The sequence below is a fragment of the Perkinsus marinus genome (assembly GCF_000006405.1).
Source record: "Perkinsus marinus ATCC 50983 genomic scaffold scf_1104296964066, whole genome shotgun sequence".
In the NCBI taxonomy this organism is placed as follows: Eukaryota; Perkinsozoa; order Perkinsida; family Perkinsidae; genus Perkinsus; species Perkinsus marinus.
The window spans coordinates 94,173-114,954 of NW_003204833.1; the positions used below are offsets into that span (position 1 = coordinate 94,173).

Consider the following 20,782-nt stretch of genomic DNA (forward strand, 5'->3'; position numbering starts at 1 on the left):
GCAGCAAAGGAGTGTCTAAATGGGGGGGAGGGAGCACCTCCGTATGTATGAACATACTAAGAGCTAATAGGCCTCTAAATGATGTAAATCCTAGCTCCTAGTAAGATCAATTCATTCGACCGGGGGCGGCTATGCCACTAGTGCACTAAAATATGCCTCAGTACAGTCAATTTCGTCAGCCGGGGCGGCTATGCCACCAGTACTCGAAGATATGCCTCAGTACAGTCAATTTCGTCAGCCGGGGCGGCTATGCCACCAGTACTCGAAGATATGCCTCAGTACAGTCAATTTCGTCAGCCGGGGCGGCCATGCCACCGGTATTCAAAGATATGCCTCAGTACAGTCAATTTCGTCAGCCGGGGCGGCTATGCCACCAGTACTCAAAGATATGCCTCAGTACAGTCAATTTCGTCCGCCGGGGCGGCTATGCCACCAGTACTCAAAGATATGCCTCAGTACAGCCAATTTTGTCGGCCGGGGCGGCTATGCCACCGCTATTCAAAGATATGCCACAGTACAGTCAATTTCGTCAGCCGGGGCGGCTATGCCACCGGTACTCAAAGATATGCCTCAGTACAATCGCTTTCGTCGGTACAGGTCCATTCGGGAGTATCGATTCCGCTGCGAATAAGACGGGCCTTGTTTGGGGTCAAGTGTGCCATCGTTAATTTCCAGGGGCAAACTGCCACTGAATACTCACTAGAGTCTCTTCTAGGTGGAGTCGCAGTCCTGCAATGCCATATCTTAGATCAACTGGTTAGATCTTAGCATCAACAAGTTGGAGTACCACAATTCGTTGAAATTAGAGTTCATTAAATCAGACCGACAATAACTCCTCTTCTCGTACTACTGCGCAACTGATTGTGCTAAGGCATATCTTGGGAACTGCTGGCTGTGATTGCACCCACAAGGTTCTAGCGTGTCACAAAGAGTCTCACCAGTTCCTTCTTGGCTGCGTTAGATATTGTTCCGATCTCTGCGACGGGCTTGAACTCAGTGATAACCTGAATGTTGGGATACCCCTTCTCCAACGTAGCCTCGATAATCTTACACTCTCGAGAAAACCTGCTGGATCTTCGCTGTGTGAGAACCGGTCTGAAGCGTATCGTATAAGGTACTTGAGTCGGCGATGTTCCCGAGATGCTAACAGACGGCCGGTCCTTTGCTGAGATGGAATTGAGATTGATATGCAGGGCCAGACAGGAAAATTATGATCATCACTTCTCGTTTGTCCAATACTAGACCGATTAAGGTACCAATGCCGGCACCCAGAGCACCGAGGACAACCATCCCTATAGGGCCGAATGGTAGTGCCAGAAGACCAAGGAAGGCTCCTGAGAGTATCATATTGGTCTTGTGTGTAGATGTACGAAGGCTAACCTCCGACCCATGCGCCAGTCTCTTTCTTTCTAGTATACGGTCTATGCTGCAGGCGCGAAGTCCAATGTTGGTCGAACAATGTCATGTCCACATCCTCTCGGGAAGTCATAGGGACCTGCTCAAGACGGTTGGAACGGAGGGTATTATTAATGAGCGCTTGGGGATGATTATTCGCCTTGTCGTGTCAGAGGTCGTCTGCTTCTGCTTCTGCGATTATCCATCGCTCACACAGTGTGCCCTTTTTGTATTTTCGAGTGACTCAGGCTGAGCTTTCAGAACTGATGATATTTCACCTCCATTGTAGATCTCCCCCGCGAGGGAGATCGTCGAGAACGTGTCGGGCTCCTCGGAAGAGTTCCCTCGGAACCCGCCTTGGTGTTGGCTGTTACCAGGTCGGGGCCCGAACCGATATTCATGTTAAAGCAGCAGTCGAGCTTGCTAAGTATACACTGAACTGGCGACTTCAGGGCAAGGGCGGCGTTGTGGATACACTCGATCGATTTTTCCGATTGGACCCACTCCGACCCGAATCGACTCAAACCATCATGTTTTGGAGACCGACGAGATCCATCATGTGATCTTCCAAGTCCTAAGGCGATTCATCTGCTAAAAGCTCACAAAGTCGACTAGCAGATGAGGAGTATTAGACACCGATATACCTCAGCAGGATGAGTCTTCCGGTTGACAAACAGATCTTCCCCTACTTCAACAAAACAGGAGTTCAAGTTCCGTGGTCTCCGAAAAAAAACCAATCTGTACAATGATGAGCCGACGGTAAGATTTAAGACTAAGTGAAAATCGAGTGCGCAAAGACCGATGGAATGTTACTGTCAATGTTAAGGAAGGAGTCGCAGCCAACTCGACCTGTTACGTAAAGTCCCAGGGTTTGAGGAAAAATCTTTGAACTCAGTTTGAGTAAGCCTCAGACTAGTAACTGCCACAACTAAAGCGAAATCCTTGATAACAGCCATTTCCATATATGGCGTGAGGTTGTAGCTATCGTACGCCCCATTCTCATGTTCAAACTTGGAAAAGCGATCGTTTGAGTGCCAGCAGTGAACATGTTTGACCATAGGATCCGACACTAGGTCGGAACTAGCCGCCCCGACATCCAGATTGCCGTGCCCATCTCCTGATTTGGCGAAAGACGCTATATGATTGAGCGCTAGATGTCCACTGTACATAGTGACAACGCCCCAATGCCAATGAGGCCATCCAAGAATGCCTGCACAGCACTTCTCGTATTCCGAGTATTCCTCCGCAATAAGCCATCGTGCGGCAGCCACACTCAAACGGGCGGCGGCTCGAGCCAGCGTGAGCCTAGCAAACCAGGTACTGCCCACATTGCGGTGATTGAATTCATTTCGCAATCCGAGTGTCTTGGATACATATAATAAGTGGGCATCATTATTCTCTACACTATATCCGCCTAGACCCACAACGATGTTGACGTCACTCGGTAGTGTCCAGTTGTAGAAACCCGGCATCACGAAAACGTCAGTATCAGTGCGAAGAACTAGATCGTAGGCATAACCATCGTATTCAGCGAAGCTGAGAATGCTATTCATGTAGCCAGAATACCGAACAAGAGGGTCCTCTGGTTGGGAAGGTGACCGAGTCCGATCTTCGAGACGCGTGTAAGGGGCGATAACACACCGCGATGGCGTTGAGAAGTCATGTCGGACATCTCTCACGCAGCCGAGGCCGGCGGCGAGATCAGCCGCCCGTTCGTCGGTGAAAATGACAAGATCTGTGCGCAAGTGAGGAGGTTCTTCGGACAAAGCCAGAAGCCAGGAGAGGTAGAGGGCTCTCAGTTCGCGATTCCGTTTATCGCCACCATCGCGAGGTAAACAGATCATTACAGCTCGCACAGTGTTCGGGCTCGCTGTCACAGTGTTCAACGCCTCCATGACGGAGTCAACGTCAGCAGCAGCTCTCTTGATCTCGTCCTTGAGGTGAGCCTGACCTTGAGGAGTCTTCCAGTATGCTTCACTGCCAATGGTATCCCAAAGTGGGGTAGTTCCATTCTCGCTTGTGGATTCCACCAACGGTCGATTAACCTTTGAATGCTCTCCAAATCGGAGGAACGACTGCAGAGAGCCTCGACGTTGGGTAGATGGCGCAAGCCACATGCCAACTTGCACCCCCAAGGCGAGCAACAGAATCCCAGCCATTGCAGTGATGAGGACCGACATGGGGTCGCTGAGGATTAACTAAATGAGTCAGCGCTAAATCCGAGCTCAGCGTTAGTTAGGTCATATGGGGTTGCGTAGCCATTGAGAGAACCCCGCCACACACCGCCTTGTAGCGAGGCCAACACAGGATCTCGACCCCCCTCCCCCTCCATCTAGGAGCGACATGTACCATTCGGATTTTGGGTTTTACTCCGCCCGTCTCATCACAACGAGACGGCGAATCTCGAGAAGCATTGTACTGATTTGAGAACAATCAAGAATATGACAGAATTGCTCAATAGTTATACAAAGAGTTTCCATGTCAACCTACGACGAGTTACTTATTTATGCCTGGCTGGCAAAGTTCATATATCGATTAGCATGGCGAGCGCTGTTGCAAGAACAATTGAGTACTTCCATGTCTCCTGCTCTTGTTTACTAGTGGAACCCCGTCGCTACGCCTACTGATGACGAAAGTGACCATTACCACGATGAAGCCATAGGACAAAATCTTGATGATGCTAGCTATGCTACGTCTCCTCGACGTAAGAAGCATCGGTCCTCATGATTCATGTTCATTCCCATAGTGTGCGACCTAACACTTTTTGTGTTGTCAATGCTGTAATGTTGTTTCTGACGTCAACAATTTGTTTACAACTACGGTAGCAGGGAACAATTCGTTGCTATAAGTTTGTGTAATGTGGTACTATGCGGTTCACATCACAGTTCTATTCACCCTCGAGAATGTCTCGTCTTCTCCTTACCATCACGCTCGTTCTACATACTGTTGTTTTGACCAGTGCCACCTGTGATACTCTTGACGACTGCACCGTGTACTTGATGGACTCCTCCCCGAATAGATGTGCTGTCGAGTCCATAAGGTTCTGGTCTGATGGTACAAAACCTGATGCCGAAGATGTCTACCGCCTTGGCACAGCTACTCTTACCGGTAATTTCGGGAGTGAAACGGTACCTTACAAGTTCGCTAAGGGAGACAGTGGAATACTGGGAGTCTCCCTCACCTATCTTGATTCGAGCAAGAACGCCTTCAAGAGGATCAGAAAAATGCCAGGTTGCTTCCCCTTGATGACGAACGGGGTATTAGTGAAGGAGGGGTTACCTTTCGTTGACTATCACCCCTACGTGATGGACAAGAAAGGTAGAGCTAGTCTCAAGGTTCTCGTAACGAACTCAGATCGTACGGCCTACGAGACGTCCCTGGTGTACAACTCCACGAAGTACGACTCCACGAAGTACGGCTCCACGAAGTACGGCTCCACGAAGTACGACTCCACACGCAAGCTAATGAAGTTTGAAGACCGAATTCCAGACGTTCCCGCGAAAGCACGCTGCGCCGGCTTCAATGGAAAGGGTATGGTTGATTGCATTTTTGGCGGGGAGAACTTTAATTTATGGCAAATCGAGATGAACTTTGACGGTGAAGCAACTTTGTACACCAGATTTGGACCGATGTACCTTACATACAGTCTCTTCGGCCCGCGACCTCAGGGTGGCACGTTTATTACATTCAAAGGATGGAACCAAGAGGAGACCGAACATATAAGGGAAAAAATCGGTGGTCATATCTTCTTCGTTGCAAAACATTATGTGATTAAAGACGATTTTGATGATAAACCGATTTTGTTCATTTACGCGGATGTACCACATGTCACAAAGAATTTTGTGATGTACAAATATATACCACGCAGATAGATGCATCATGCTCGCAAAGGGAAGGTAGGCTAAATGAAGACGATCCTTAAACAAAAGCGAGGAAGTTTTTGACCTTGAAACTTGTATACGTAGGTACGATCATCACTCATGAAGGAGCCTTTCAATTTTATCATCCACTTCATTTTCATATGTCTATCTAAACGAGCAAAGCCCACGAGGCCAGAGAGACGTTGGCGGAGCTCATTTATGTTTTTGTAGCAGAAATCAATTTACGGCTGAATTGAATTCGCATTTTCAGGTGGATTTCATCCAGTCGAGAGAAGCGTGTTGTTCATTTATATATCACTGTGTGTTCGAAGCAAGTGCGAATGTTAGATGTCATTTGAGGCTGTTGATACCACAGTGTTGTTTTTGAGTATAGTTCGCATACATCCTCCTCCCTTCTTATGTACTGCACCTTTTGCCGTGCAATTTTCACAAATGAGCAAGCAAGAATGACAGTGTTACAAGCGAGTTTCACTTTGAAAATTCAAGTATGTCACAATTCGATTCTGTTACAATCAAGTTTGACCCTGACCCTGACCAGAAGGTGTAGATTCCTTCCTTGGTAGCCTACCAAAGCTATCAGTTGTAGCTCCGCTGATATAGTAGAATCGTACTTGACTCTTACAACTACATATTGTTGGAATTTGTGCTCTCCCGACTGCAGAACTCGATGCCATGATGGTCTCAATGAAGTAGAAAAACTCTGACTCTCACCATTTATCCTACTTGCAGCTATTTGCCGCTACGAAATCAACTAGCTGTCATGATGTACGCATAAACAAGTGAAAGAAAAAGCAACGCGTCACGGATTATGTGCGCGCGTGCGGACTATGGATCATCCTCAATCTCTCACACATATCATTTCCGATTTTCCTGATAGCCACATGAGCTCTACGAGGCATAGCCTTGGAATAAAACTAAAAGAACTAAATTTCGGCCCATTGCGTTATTGAGTAGTACAACATGTTCACACCTGTCTTGAGAGAGCTCTCGTGTACGTCAATTCGGAAGAGAAGGAGGAGTTCCTATTATGCTGCTTCTAGAGTCCTGTTAGCTATTCCAAGTAATTCTTCTACTCACACGATAAGAACGCTAGAATAACGGTCTGCGCCTCCTTCCATGACTACTGTGTAACTCAGGATATTCATGATGAGAAAAAATATCACGAAAGTCATGCTAGGGTGGTCTCACCCCCCCAACCACTTCCCATAGATATGCACATCATACGAGCCATTTCGGTTCCGTAGCTGCTAGTAACTCAGCAACCCGCGAAGGCGTCTCTCAAATCCTCAACCCTACAGTGCATACTATTCTGCCTCACTTTACGGGTATCTCACTGCCCCTCATATACTATCGCGCCTGTCACCGACGGAACCATTTCAAGTTAACCGTCAAAAATCACTCGAGCTCTCCTAGTGAGTCGGAGCCGCTCTTACAAATGCCATATCGACTATATAAGCCCGCTGCCACTACTTGCACATCACTACGTACCTAAACTGGCTCAGACTGAACAGTTACAAGCTTCTCAAGGAGCCTGGTCCGAATACAAGGTTGTCTCGTGACGGCGATGAGAGAAAAGACGCGCCATCGAGCATTCACATACCCTGTGTTTGGAGCGATGATCACATCTAGGCTGAAATCCGAAAAGCTTCTAAAGCCAGAGTGGCCAGCGAAGAGATCAAACTCCAACTTCCCAGACTGGAATTTCTAGTTTTGATAGTCCAATCGCTCTAGTCAGTACTACATTGTCTCTTATCAGCTCCTCATGAGCCTCTACACTCGACCACATCTACAACCGATATACCCCTAGGGTGAGGCTGTTATTCGACTGAAACTGGCCATGTTGATAAGAACTGAGGGGACGCAGCGAGGCCGCCGACAACACAAGCACTTCCTATGGCGGATCAATGGTAAAGAGTTACTTCGAAAGTTACACCTGCCTGTTCTACAAGGAATAGGAAACTGAAGCCGTTATAGCGTAATGCTTCGACGTGAAACCAACGAAGGTCATTGAGAGAAAAATGACCAAAAACCCGCCCAAGGCGGCAACGAACAATCTAATTCCTACCATGACAAAATGCAGAGCACCCCCAGTAGTGTTACACCGGCAGACACGTGAGCTCTTCCTCTTCTACACGGTTCGGATACTTCTCCTTCACTCCTTGCCCTACTGCATGGCTAGCCTCCCTCAGGAGGATAATACATAACAGAATAACCGGACATAGAGACACGTAGGTGAGGGCGGCGAGGTCGTATATGCCGTGACACATAGCTGCTACTGGCAATGACCACCTGCGGAAATCTGAGTCCGGGTCGATAGCAATACTAGTGCAGAATAAATGCACTAAAGGTGGGATAGTCAGCGCACCAAAGGCAACCCAGGAGGAGTTCGTGAGGAGAGTGTCGACTCGAGTGAGGTTTTCCCAAGCTGCGAAGGCGAGGGACGACCAGACGCCCAGTCTACGTACTGACGGCGGAGTACTCCTCGGTACACTGACCACTGCGAGGTACTTAACACACTCCTCTGCTGATCCCGCTCTGATGAAGGAGAATACAAGGAGGCCGAGCCGAGCTGTGTCGAAGAGTGCAGCAACTCTCTGGAGGAGGAAGGCCAGCCCGACGGTCATAGCAGCTACCCGCAGTTCCTGCACTGTGACGGGGGGTGATAAACAGAAGAGGAGTGCTAAGGGAAAGCCAGGGCGGATCACAGTAGAAGGTATAAGCTCCTGATGAGTACCCAGAAGACCTAGTAGAAGAGCCCAGAGGAGCGTCCGCACTGCGAAGTTGTGTAGTAGAAATCGAGGCGAAGCATAGACTGACATTACAAGAGGCTAACTGGTGGGGTCAATCTCGAGGAGCGATCGTGCCAAACACAACAGGGAGAGAATTAATGGAGTAAAGGGAGAACTGCGTTCCCCCCAGCATTGTTGTAATGTATCGGGCAATTATGATGTTAGCAGGATGGTCATCTGCTTCTTAGAAATGTTACACACTACATCATCGCCTTTAGAAGTAGTAGTAGATAGTAGCCTCATGATCATAATCATCTTCATCAACTTCACTTTAGGATTTATCCATATAGTAGTAGTACTCGACTTGAATAGTGACAGGGGTAGTAGGAGAAGGAAGATGGAGAGGAACAAGAGTAGCAATAACAAGTAGTACAGGAGGAATAAACTACTACGACCACCACAGTGGAGAACAGCGAACGACGGTACGTTGTAAGGGTGGTCTTATTCATGCCTCTAGTTACTGCTAATAGTACCGTGAAGGGTCGTGATTAATAGTCGAAGGCCCCCTTCCCAATAGAAAGATCATACAATAGGAGCTCATGTAGAGAGGTCAGCAGAGGAGGAACTGCTAGCCTCAGTACTCCTTTCCCAGTCGCTACTACTACCACCTCTGGTGCTCGATGATGATGATGATGATGATGATGATGATGACGACCCTGTGCCTCCACGTCTCCTGCCCGCCTTTTGAGGCATCGGAGGTTCCTCCATAGTGTCGAGCTCAAGGCAGGCCAGCACTCCGAAGGGTATTATTGATATCTCATCCCTTCCAGCTGGGCTGTTACTCCCAGGCCCCCCGCCCCCAGGGATTCTACTCCGGTGGTTGTTGAGGTCCTCTGGGATCCTCCGCATCACTTTATAGCAGCCGCCTCGTCTTGGGAAAGGATCATACGGAGGGGCACACTCCCGGAAGTAACATCCCTCCGTCCCCCTACTTATTCCTTTCGTGGAGACGGGGCCTTCTGCCTGCCTCCAAAGGGCTCGATCGTGAGCATCCAAATTTAGTAGAATTTGGTTACGGAGCCTCTCGGTCATCTTCACTCGATGGGAGAAGTCGCGACTGCTTGCCAGCATGGAAACGCTCGGCTGTTGTTGTTGTTGATGATGGTCGCAAAGGGGAGTCGCTGGTATGCAACCTCTAGAGGAGGAAGAGGCCAGGCAGTAGGGGGGAGGGGGAGGCGGTATGGGCACTCGATGCATGATAATGGTACGAATAAGGAAAACAAGTAGAAGCCAACTGAGAAGGAGAAGAGCACTACATCACATTCAAAAGGAGTCGGCGAGGGCATCATGTTGTCACAGAAGTTGAAGGAGAACTTTTGCGTCACGCGCCACGAAATTATCGTGACGCTCCGAGACACGAAGAACAGCATCATCGTCCCTCTACACTACTACTGCAGTCATGAAAGGTTAAAGAAATAAGCACCAGCGTTGTAGCTAGTTGCATTCAACCCATGCATCTCCCGTTGCGGTCAGAAAATGGGTATTGCTGTTTCCTGGGTTCCTCCGAAATTTGTGTGAAACTCTCGAAAATTGCATTTACTACTGTGACAGTGTATCGACGTGAAATTTGATACCATAAATTTGCAAAATGTGACGAAAATACTCTCCTGGAGTTATTAATATTGGCCGCGCACACTCCCCCCCTCACAGAACTCTCGCCTCCGAGAGAAGCTCTGGTGAGCTGGGCAGTTCTATCTAACTAGTACTCCTACAGAAAGTGATTTGGGACTCTTGCGTTACTACTTGCGAGTAATGGTAGCAAGATATTCTCACTCCAGTGACTTTGGCTAGCCTCCTCGGCCCATGCAGGGAGTCCTCGATGAACTTGAAATGCTCCCGGAAGGAACGAATTCTGGACTTTCAAAATGGCTAGGAACATATTTTCGGCCAGTTGTCGAGATTTTCCCCATTATAATCGCTCATTCGGAACATTTTTCCTAGTCTCGGCAGGATTGCGGGACGTTCATTGGGAACGTTATTTCTGAGAGCCGGATGATTCCCTGAGTCCATGTTGGACATTTCATGATTACCCATGACCGTCATGAGGCTCTCGAAGGCCACAGGCGTTTTCGTTTTGTCTTTTGATGTAAGAGAGCTGCAAACTCAGCAGATGATGCACGACGTATCTTGAGGTCGACTCTGCTAAGATACGTTTTAGGTCCGGATGCGGCGCTTTCAGGTTTCGAGGCTCCTCCCGAACGAGCAATACATTCGAGCTCATCCGGCGTTGCCGCATTTGATAGGCATATTAATTAAGCACGTCTTAGAGCGTCGTCCCCAGGACCCGCGGTACAGGAATTTTTCAACTCGATTTCAGGCTCGGTCGTTCTTCCTTAGAGAAGACCTGTATGGTGTAGTGAAAGCTGGCAGAGTGGTTACCTTTTTCAAAAAATTCGCGGCAAGTATTTTTTCGAAAGGTCTTTTTTCGAGATTGTGATTAGCTTCGTTACATGGCGGCTTGACGATTATCGTGTTGATAGTAGACTTCAATTTTCGGGGGAGCTCCGACGGGTATTTTTCCCACTCTTATGTTTGCTGCCCGAAAAGTGTCTCGGAGTCATCGGCGGAAGAGGCCTACAGAGGACGAGGTTGATGTGGAGGATTCTTCCACTGGGGAAAGCCTCTCCTTAGACGACCTCAAGTGAGCCTGCTGGAGTTACTATAAAAAGGATTTTCCATCAGGGAAATGCAGCGAGAGAGGTCCCGCACGAAAGGAGTTGCCGCGGATCGTCACGCTGAGGCAGAAGTGGAAGAGGTAGAATCGCAACCAGAAGAGAAGGACGAGGAGGAATGGGGGCTACTGAAACGTGACTTACTAGAGGAGAATGAGGATCGCTAGTGTATTGCTGCTTATTAGGAACGTTCCAGGACACTGGAGCTAGGCTTGGGACGGAGCAGGAGGTGGACAAGCATATGCAGCAGTGGGTGAACCAGAAGCTCGTCGCGATGGGGCACCATGTTGTGGTGGAGGGGGGAGACGGGGAGGCCAAGGGACCCCATGAGGGTAGTGGGGTGACACTTGCTCGATTATTCATCTCATCGTCATCGTGTTAGATGCGGCCGGGCCGGTGTCGCGAGTGGCGAAGGTATTTGGCACCATACCCGATCGGTTACAGCACGAATCGACTACTGAGAAGCGACTGATGGAGGAGGCCGACTCGAACTGGTCTTTGGGGTTGGTGGAAGTGGAGACTGACCGTTTGTAATGGGAGGGAAATGTTACTGTATAGCAGAGCACAATATAATCGTCGGTAGAAGAAGTGCGTTAAAACGTCCGAAAGGCAAACTTCTATGCATTCGCATTCTTACTACATCACATTCCGATAGAAGGGGTTTTTTGTAGGGAGGAGCTGCGGGCCATCGAGCGGGCAGAAGATGCTAAGATGCGTTTTCTTGAGGAAGCGTCAAGAAAGGGCAGTGCAGTGGGGGGACAGGTTCGTCTGAAGTGAAGAAGGAGTGGTACTCAATGTTGTATGTGTTAGAGCGTTGGAGTAGCTGTCAGAGGCAAGGACCGAGCGAAGGCAGCTGCTGATGTTGCGATGTCGGAAATAATAAAGCGACAGCGAACCCAGTGACTCGTGTGAAGGTGTTGCGTTGATCAAGTACTACTAGGGGAAGGGTGGTATGGTTTGGAGGGCTCCACGAGTAGCAATGCTATTCGCATAGTACCGGATGCTACTACATAGTCCTTTATTTCAGAAGGTATTATTCCGGCTCGATTGAGGATGATAGCTGAGAATGAGAAAAGTGGGGGAGAGGTTGACATCAAGGTTGTCTACTGTAGTGATGTGGTTTCCTGTTCATAAAGAAGGAGAGCATTGAAGGTGGCAGATCCCATGTACTACTACAACGATGTTTCTCTAGTTTTTGTTGTGTTTACCTCGAGTAGAGTGCCGGGATGGAATGTAACGGGATTCACTTGTGCAATTGATGTCGTATGGGTGTTCCTTCCAAAAACAGTTAATGTGTTATGGCAATCCAGACGCTTGGTCCCTACAATGCTGAGGATATAGCTCACTCGCCGGCCCTTATCTTCACTATTATATTCTTCACCCTCGCATTCGTGGGCTTCTCTCTTATGGCACTGCTTGCCCCAGCTGGCAGTCAATGGCGTAGCATTATCCTACCACAGTTGGCTTCGGGTGTGCTATATGTTCTTATGTGGTTTATATTCAACGGCTCCAACGTGTTTTCGGTGCTTCTACTCACTATACCGGCGGCTGGGCCTATCATAGCAGCGATCTACCTATCTGTCCTAGAGTGTGTCCATGCGAGGAAGAGAGCGAGAGAGCGGGCCTTGACACGATCGCGGATAGGATCAGAAGTGGTGAGTTGGGCTAGTGGGTAGTATGTATCGCTATCATGTGTGAGGTTGTTGGTTCGATTTTCGATTGCGTCATTTTTAGGTTGATGAAGAGGAGGCTAATCCTGAAACAGATGAGGCCACTCACAAGCCCCCTAAACTGCGGGTATGTTCCCGAGGGTTCTGCATGTCTATAAGCTTCGTCGCATCCGGTCGTAGCCATAGTACTTGTACATAGGGAGTACTTGTGCGTACTCGTAGTACTTATGTGTACTGTGGAGTACCTGACACTTGTGAGTACTTGTACATAGGGTCATAGAATAGTCCTGAGGTCCCTTGTAGGGGTATTATAAACTTCGAATAGGATTCATCGTACAAGTCTGGAATTTCGCACCTTATGTTTGAGTATCTTGCTGGAGGGAATGGATGTTATTGTTGTTATCTTCTCAGCTGAGATCAATGTCCACCGTTGGCAATTTCGGAGAGTCCTCGGTGCCTTTGAGCAATTTACCGAGAGGCACGACTCAGCGATTCTACTCTGTGTATGCGGACTCGCCTGAGGGTGAAGTAAGAAGGGCGGCCCAGTCGAATCCGATGAGAGCCGCTACTTCTGTAGGGAAGTGGAGGTCCTGTATTAAATATATGCCCGGTTCAAGATTGCACTGTCACTGTCTTGGAAGCTGTTGATACGTCTGAGGATGATGATGAGGTTGATGCTGAGCCGGCTCATGGAAAAGTGAGCTATTCGCACATGTGGTTGGGTATTAGGAGACTCTCAGGCGGTTGTGACCCCGATCGACGACTCTCACAGTTTGAAGGTTGAAGTGTGTGAAACTGCGGATAAGTCCTTGGCCTTCACGGTGCAGTTACACAGGAGGAACTGTCCACAGAAAAACGCCAAAATCGATATTATATAGCTTATGCGATTTTGGTTTTTCATTTTGATACTGTATATTACAACACGTAGAAGGTCCATGGATGAGCCCATCCGGGCACTGTCCCTCATGACAGCTTGTCGGTTTCACACCGTAATCGATGTTGTGATGGTAGCCTAAGACTTCCATCATCAACAACAGTATTACTGCTTGGTCGCAACCATCGGCTTTTCCTACAGTTCCTTGTGGGTCTCCGTGCGTACCCTATTATTGCCGCCTGTATCCCCCGGTGTACAGTTGAGCTTTCGAGTATCCCCAGTTTTGTGTTGATAATAACTACTCGAGGAGATCTCTCTTACAGGTCTGCATCGACCAATACTCGTTGTGTCAGCAGTACTCTCCTGTGGGGCTTTTCTGGGTGTGAAAAGGATCACGAACTGTATCGTCCAGTGTGCATGCGTGCAAGATTCGTGTTTCAAAATTATTGTACACCTCGTGAATATGGACTTTCGTTCATCACATGAAGTTGTGAATCCCTATGGACTCTTACTATCAGGAATGGGAAATTATATACTCCTTTGGAATGATATTCTCAGCCTTATCGGTGCTGTGTCGTCACTCCTGATGTTGTTATGTTTCCGTTTCACCTCCTGCTCCTCCTTTGCGTTGAGGTAACTTCTTACATACGGACGGGTCGCCCATGCTCTCGGCTGGGGGGGAGGGGGAAACGTCTTCGAGAGTAGGGCAGTGAAGTCATCTTATCTGACCGTCAGATCATCGCAGTCTTCGCCCCCTGGTGAGAGCGAATACAGGACACTAGTAGTGTCTCGTATTCGCTCACCATGGGGGTTCGTCTCAACTGAACTACTACATGAGTGTTGTATATTCGAGTAGTGCTTTATATTCGGCGATGGCACGTCGAGGGGCCAAGGGCGAACCGGGACAAGGCGGCCAGGATGAGATAAGCCTCACAGTGGAGTGTTTATTGGAAGAGGCGAAAATCCAGGGAGAAAAGGAGTTCACTATCAGCCCGTGAGAGGATGTCCGCTTTGCACCTCTGGAGGGCCGTCTCCCTATTGTTAGGAAGTTGCCAGCTAGTCGGCTCGTGGCGTATGCTCGGGCGCACTTTGGCCTTGCCTACGACCGGGGTTGTTCCCCAGGGTCGATGCCCCGACGGGACTGGCGGCTCGTTCATGTTGGTGGGGAGAGGGACCAACAGCACGTCCCGAAGAGACTTCCCTCGGTGAGCCCCGGCCCTACTCCTGTTCAGTGGAGTATGCTGTTGTAGGTAAAGGCTGCGGGGATAGATGGTGGCGAGCGCTTGAGGCTTGTGTATGTTCAAGACGATGCTGATTCAACTCGCTCGCAGACACCTCAGACGAGCCCTTCTGTGGACAGCTTGGACGTCGATGAGAGTCACCACCGGTCTCGGCATCATCGCGGTACTTGGTCTTGTTTGAGTTCACTGTAGTGGGACTGTGTTCAGGAAAGAAGCGACAGCATAAGCATCACGACTCGCCATCGGAGGCATCATGCCCGGCAGTGGCCGCCGAAATGGAAGATGCTGTTGATGGAGTGTTGGAGGATGGAGTCCCTAGCGGAGGTGAAGAGGCCAAGGAAAGCCAGAAGCCTGTTGATAACAGTGAGTACCACTCTCTGGCGAACTCATACAAATTGCGTGGGTATGGGAGTATGCAGCCTATAGCAGAATATTCAGGTGCCAGCGGCCATCCGAAGTCCCGTTCCAAGCGAGCTAAGGTATCCGCCGCTTTGGAGACACCGGTGAGGCGTTCGGCCAGGGTCCGCGGTATAGAGCCTAACGTACCTGCTGAGCCGGCTAGAGGGCTGCCTATTCGAAGCTCGGGAATGGAGGCTGTTGTTGGTACTGAGGAGAAGGAGGCGGTAGAGGGAGAAGGTAAGAAGATGTCGTCACCAGGGATCGAACCTGCGCCTGGCATGATGTGCTCTCAGTTACCTCACCGATGGCCGCACCTCAGAAGAGTATCGCTAGCAGAGCGGAGGACGTAGGGGGGGATGAGGAGGGGAAGGCTGATGTTGGCAAAGACCCACCGTCGATGAGCTCATCTGTCGGTACGAACTGGAAGTTGGTTACGGTTTGGTATGTCGTCTCTTCATCGCAGAAGTATCTGAGACCGCAAGTGGTCATATGCCTGTGGAGCCGACATCCTCTGGAAGGGTCAGTGCTGCTCCGATCGATAGCTCGACAGCAGACGAGGAGGAGGAGAATGAGGAGGAGGTTGTTCATGAGAGCGGAGAACTGAGTCGGACTAGTAACCTGCAGGACGCTGTGGAGGATGTTGAAGGTGAAGGGGCGATCGAGTGAATTTTCGGGAACCTGCTAGGGTTTTCCCGATGGTTCGATAGAGAAGTCATAAATGAATATAATACCATCTGCGATTCCTGTGGCAACCTAGAAAACACGAGCTACATCTCCTAACGTCCGAATTTCATCTTTCTGTGATGTAAAGCTAACGAGGTGATCGGACTATTAGTCCTTCCAGAGGTCTGTGTATGCTGATATTGATCGCACCCGGGTTCAATTCCCAGTGAGGGTATTCGTACATTTGTCACTCTACTACGTTCAGCTTCCTCCCCCCAGCCGGAAGGGTCATCGGCCAAAGCTCGCGAATCAATTGAGGATGAGGTCTTCACGGATAGCCTTTATGAAGACTTGCCGCCTGTGGAAGATTGGTTGCTTCAAAGTCCTCATGGTGAGTTGGATGGGGAATAGTGTCTTAACCAGGGATCGAACCCGGGTCCTTTCTCAGTGAAGTTGCGGTATAAGGCACAGAAGGAGATGCACAGTAATCAGTTCGCCAAGGCAGTCGAGACCTATCGCGAAAGCCTGGCAGCTGCGGATGATGGCACTGGGAGGATCCATTGGAAACTACTGTACGATTGTAGGTAGTGAACACTGGGGAGGTTAAATTCATGACGTGGCAATGTCAACCATGTGCTGGTGAAATTAGAAAAATTCTGAGAGAAAAATTCCGTACTATTCGACCGTATGTTTTATAAGTAGTGAGGAAACTCCTGAGCTAGGGTGAAGACAGCGAAGATATATTCCTACTCCAACACCAACGGCAGGTACCAGATGATCCTATGCTTGTTGGAACTGCAACGATATGATGATTGTGTGGAGGAGGCCAGGACCAACGTGGAGCTGTGTCTGGCCAACATTCAGGCAGAGGAGGGGGAGAATGCTGACCATCGGAGGCTGAGCGAGGTAGGGCGAGGGGTAGGAGTCGGGTTGTTGAGCATTGTGGCAGGCTCGATCGATGCTGGGGGACTTCCTACTACTTTCGGGAAGGGTGGAGGAAGCTCAGATGGTGTTGAAGTTGGTGGTCGGCGCTGGCACGTCGGGCGTGCTCCCCAAGTTGTCGTATATCGTCAGCCTATGTGGCGGCTTGGAAAGTCCTCAGCCGATCGAGGTGAGTTGGTTCATCCAAGAGTGGATATTGGAGTGGTATCTGCTTCAGACGTGTCCTCTTGCATTGAGGGAAATGCAGGGGGTAGTGAGAGAACCCAACGAGAGATTGGACCGGGTCGTGAGCCAAGCTAAGACTGGAAATGTGGAGAAGTTCTCCTCGGCGCTGCGGGTGTTCCTGTTTGATCTCGGCGAGGATTTGCCACTACCGAGAGTGCAGGAGGCCTTATTCCGACTGCTCGGTTCCCAAGCAGGTGAGCGTGGCTGGGGAGCTGCGGCTAAGGTAAGTCTATATGGTTAACCTTTCGAACGACTGTTTGCCGAACTGTGTCACCTTTCAGTTGATCTGTCAAAGTCTCCTCTCCTACGAGGTGTATGGGCAACCAGTCTCCGAGCATTTTCGGCCTCAGCTGAAAGCCCTGCTCGGCCGACTCGACGGCTTGGGGCAGCCGCTCAGGAGCTTCCAAGAATTCAAAAGCATCGTCCAAGTAAGCCCATCTCAGAATTGAGGCTACGAAAATATAAAATTCATTTTGAATTTCCGCCGGGAAGTTTCCGGTGGTCGGACATTTGTTTTTTATCTGAAGAATTTGAAATTTCGTTTTTCCGAATTCACGAGGTGTTTACGGATTTGAACCTTCATTTCCGAGCGGCCACGAAAATCGAACTTTCATTCTACCGAAAACAAATTCCATTTTCCGAATGTTTTTTCATCTGAACTGTGTAGTTTTGAATCATCTTTTTATGCTGGGCAACAGCAGCAGTGGGCGTCGTTGACTCTTCGGATGATGTGTTTCAGGAGATCCTAGATGGCCCTTGTGATCTGCAGCAGCATTATCCGGGAATATATGCTTTTTGTACCAAGTTGTGCAAGGGGGAGTTCGACAAGCTTTGCCGAGCCGTCGAAGTGTCGACCTTGTGACGATTCTAATCCCTAGTGCTATGTGTTTCTTATCCGAATGAACGGACCTTTCTGCGTTGTAAGTTAATCGCATGGTGATGCCTTTCATCTCTGCCCGAGGGAGGTGACTTCTATTGTGAGGTTGATAGTTATCAAGATGACTCGTCGAACGACCGCTGTTGACAGTAAGAGCCCGCTCAGGGTTCACATCCAATGCCGCGAGGGGCTGGCCCAACGAGCTGAGTCGGCGAAGGAGTTCATAGTAGATGCGTAGGGAGGGCTCATGTTGAGCTGGTGTGATGACAGTGTTGTGATCAGGAGGAGTCGGCCGTGCCAGCTTGTGAATGCCGCTCGGAGGTACTTCTGCCTCGCTGGGGTCAAGGGCCGCTTTCCAGCGGGGGACTGGAGACTCACGTGGTTGGAAGGAGCGATGGAGGGACAAGACGTGCCTAAGCGACGGAGCTCGGTAGGCTACTGAGGCGCTGACCAGAACTGGTATGATGCCCAGGTCGGTGACTGTGGGGTGAAGGATGGAGACCAGCTTGCCCTACGCTTTGTCGTGAAGGAAATGTCTCCTACGCCCGAGGCCACTTTGGAGTCTGATCTGGGTGGAGGGGAAGAGCCAGTTATTAAGAAGGCGAGGTTGATTGAGGTTGAACAGAGTGAGGTCATGGCTGATGCGTTCGAGATGCCTGGGGTCTCGCAGGTCAGGCCTCTACGGAGGTGTCAGGGGACGAGGTGCAGCATGAGGGTATCAAGGGCGAGTTGAAGACTGAAGAAGAGGACATTGAGTGTGAGGAAAGGCAGGGGGGCGTCGACAGATGTGAGCTGAATTGATACCATCTCGGGCAGTGTAGGAGTATATGTTCGTTTTTTTCCGGCTGAGCTTGGGAGTGCTCTCACTGATTTACAAACGAATAGGGATAGAAATATACAGAAACCAATGAAAATTTCCCGAAATTTCCTCCCAGAATTTTCAGAGTGTCGTCAACATTTCTGGTTGACCATGTGTATGTTTTCCTGCACTGAGCTTGGGGTGGGCAAATTTGATTGCGGTGTAGGTCCCCCAGAAGGCCCTAGCGCCACTACTGTTGGCGAGCAATACAAAGCCAGGTAAGCTCAGATCGATTATGGTCGGAAATCTCGCCGATCAGGAAAACCCTGGCTACTATTCTGACCGAAGTCGGTTGGATGGACAGCGCAGAGGAGACGCATGTCGCCTCGGGTGGGCGTGCTGGGTCAGGAGCCGGGCTGCCGATCAAGTTGCCCTCTAATACTAGGGTAAACAGCGTGAGAAAATATGAGGTGTTGGGAAAATGGGAAAGTTCTTAGTGGTTGTTGTACACTTCTAACCCAATTCGTATATAAGCTCAGCTGAGGAAAGCGAACATATATTCCTACTCCAACACTGATGGTAAACTAGTAGCGAGCTTATGTTGTCAGGATGAGTACAGAGTGCTCGGAGAAATGCAGCTACTCACCGGCGATGTCGATGGGGCTATTGAGACTTTTGATAAGCTCATTGACCTTGAGGGGCCCGATGGAGTCCGATCACGTCTGTGCTGTGTCGTGGCCCACTGTGGTGGATTGCTGGCTACTCGGTCTGTTCTGGTAAGCCATCTGTATGGTCTTCCCTCGGGGGGAGTTGGAGAAGGGAAAACTTATTTAGTTCTACGGAGTAACAGTTAGTATTACATTATAAGTATTCGAAATCGACGATGTCTTGGCGATACGAGGCGAACCGCTGTTGAGAGAATGCGGAGTGCCTCTCACTATCGTTGTTCAGGCAAGTGATAGGGCGAAAGCTCTAATCGCGGAACTCGGTGCTCGACATGGCCGTCGGTTCGAAAATATCATCGAAGCTGCGCAGAAGGCCGAATCAGAGATTTTCAAGGCGTTGATCGGCAGCCTGCTTGCATCCACTGGAGAGCCTCTGCTCTTACCAGTGGAGCTCGAGGCTCTCTATGTTGCCCTGGGCCGTCCGAGTCGGATGGGCTGGCGGGCAGCGGCTAAGGTGAGGAACGTGATAGTGATAGAGTGTGTTTATTTTTCGATAGAGGATATGCACGTTAATCGTGGATGCGACTGAGAATGGCGTGCCTATTGGAAGGCCCTACGAGGGGGTTCTGAAGTCGTTGCAGAAGGAGCTCGATGAGACTCGGACTTTCAATGAGTTCAAGGAGAAAATGCAGGTGAGGTGCGACGTTATCGAACTGTAGGGAAATTACGCTGTTTCCGAACGCTATTGTTCATCAGGCCTGTGTGTAGTACAGACGCAGGCTTGGTCGCTGCTATCAGGTTCTCCTGTCCGCGCCACCCGGGTGCCCGTCGTCGTTCATGGAGTACTCAGTGGAATGTAGCCGCCGTTGTCGAAGATTGTTTGATAGCTTTTGCGAGGTCTTGGAGCCTCTGTTGTATTGACTATCGAGGCGAGCTTTAATTCGATGCATTTAATCCGCATTTTGGTCGGTGTAGGAGTTAATCGTAGTGAGCTGTCACGTGTGGCCGCCGCCGCTGCGAAAACATGTTGCAGAGAGTTCCTCCACCGAAAGACTTCCGGTGAGTTGAGTTACTGAGTGAGTGGGTAGGTCAACTCTCGTGTTGGATGGGAAGTCTGGTGCCAATCTCGTTACGACTCGTGGGGTCCCTCGAAGAAGTGTCGACAGAACTGAACGTAAAGCTGTCGGAGAAGCTAAGTAATGGCCAAAGCCTCTCTAGTTAGTGATCGCCGTCCTCCTCCGAACGCGTGAGGTAGGAGGGTGTCCAAGTTACCGTTGTCGCCTCAGGTGCGATGATCACAGCCCAAAATGGTCATATGCCTAGGCGAGGAATTCCTGGCAAGCCTTGTCACTGCAGGGCTCGATTCTCACCATATAGGACTACGACATTGCCCTGAGCTTCGGGACCGATCGGCGAGATTTCCGCGGTTGTGAATTCTCCTATTAGCGTGAACACAGAAGGTCACAGCTAGGCTACTTCGGGAAATTGATACCTTGCAGAACAGCGAGTTCATCGAGATGTAGATGCTTACTTCAAGTCGGCTGTGACGGGGGGAATCACCTAGTTGGAAAATTGACATTTTCTTTGGTTTATTTTATAGCCATAATGATTCAGATGTTGCCCAGTACGAGTTCCTATGCCTTGTTCGCTTTCATGACCTCAGAAGGGGTTTTCGCACATTCAACTGACG

General features: G+C 49.7%; 7 protein-coding genes across 7 annotated transcripts; 5 read left to right on the forward strand and 2 right to left on the reverse strand.

Moving 5' to 3' along the window:
* Window positions 1-2,216: 2,216 nt before the first annotated feature.
* Window positions 2,217-3,575, reverse strand: Pmar_PMAR026023 (hypothetical protein; the record flags this gene model as incomplete). The annotated part of the gene is made up of 1 exon (XM_002771002.1): window positions 2,217-3,575. The coding sequence occupies one exon, from the start codon at window positions 3,573-3,575 to the stop codon at window positions 2,217-2,219; it is 1,359 nt and encodes a 452-aa protein (XP_002771048.1).
* Window positions 3,576-4,298: 723 nt separating this feature from the next.
* On the forward strand, window positions 4,299-5,267 carry Pmar_PMAR026024 (hypothetical protein; the record flags this gene model as incomplete). Its single annotated transcript, XM_002771003.1, has 1 exon — window positions 4,299-5,267. One exon carries the CDS (start codon window positions 4,299-4,301, stop codon window positions 5,265-5,267), a length of 969 nt encoding a protein of 322 aa, XP_002771049.1.
* A 2,105-nt stretch (window positions 5,268-7,372) lies between these two features.
* Pmar_PMAR026025 (hypothetical protein) lies at window positions 7,373-7,900 on the reverse strand (the record flags this gene model as incomplete). The annotated part of the gene is made up of 1 exon (XM_002771004.1): window positions 7,373-7,900. One exon carries the CDS (start codon window positions 7,898-7,900, stop codon window positions 7,373-7,375), a length of 528 nt encoding a protein of 175 aa, XP_002771050.1.
* A 2,693-nt stretch (window positions 7,901-10,593) lies between these two features.
* Pmar_PMAR026026 (conserved hypothetical protein) lies at window positions 10,594-11,640 on the forward strand (the record flags this gene model as incomplete). Its single annotated transcript, XM_002771005.1, has 6 exons — window positions 10,594-10,706; window positions 10,748-10,872; window positions 10,923-11,069; window positions 11,120-11,267; window positions 11,409-11,499; window positions 11,548-11,640. The coding sequence occupies 6 exons, from the start codon at window positions 10,594-10,596 to the stop codon at window positions 11,638-11,640; spliced, it is 717 nt and encodes a 238-aa protein (XP_002771051.1).
* A 383-nt stretch (window positions 11,641-12,023) lies between these two features.
* On the forward strand, window positions 12,024-13,521 carry Pmar_PMAR026027 (hypothetical protein). Its single transcript, XM_002771006.1, has 5 exons — window positions 12,024-12,392; window positions 12,472-12,534; window positions 12,819-12,935; window positions 12,985-13,104; window positions 13,148-13,521. Exons 1-5 carry the CDS (start codon window positions 12,036-12,038, stop codon window positions 13,283-13,285), a joined length of 795 nt encoding a protein of 264 aa, XP_002771052.1. The 5' UTR covers window positions 12,024-12,035; the 3' UTR covers window positions 13,286-13,521.
* A 632-nt stretch (window positions 13,522-14,153) lies between these two features.
* Window positions 14,154-17,613, forward strand: Pmar_PMAR026028 (hypothetical protein; the record flags this gene model as incomplete). The annotated part of the gene is made up of 14 exons (XM_002771007.1): window positions 14,154-14,275; window positions 14,327-14,486; window positions 14,532-14,685; window positions 14,730-14,885; window positions 14,961-15,158; window positions 15,215-15,334; window positions 15,385-15,567; window positions 15,850-15,975; window positions 16,033-16,168; window positions 16,352-16,490; window positions 16,534-16,695; window positions 16,744-16,974; window positions 17,102-17,179; window positions 17,491-17,613. 14 exons carry the CDS (start codon window positions 14,154-14,156, stop codon window positions 17,611-17,613), a joined length of 2,088 nt encoding a protein of 695 aa, XP_002771053.1.
* Window positions 17,614-17,749: 136 nt separating this feature from the next.
* Window positions 17,750-20,615, forward strand: Pmar_PMAR026029 (hypothetical protein; the record flags this gene model as incomplete). The annotated part of the gene is made up of 10 exons (XM_002771008.1): window positions 17,750-17,862; window positions 17,911-18,058; window positions 18,101-18,254; window positions 18,299-18,415; window positions 18,654-18,705; window positions 18,747-18,873; window positions 19,036-19,203; window positions 19,379-19,606; window positions 19,650-19,784; window positions 20,592-20,615. 10 exons carry the CDS (start codon window positions 17,750-17,752, stop codon window positions 20,613-20,615), a joined length of 1,266 nt encoding a protein of 421 aa, XP_002771054.1.
* Between the last annotated feature and the right edge of the window lie 167 nt (window positions 20,616-20,782).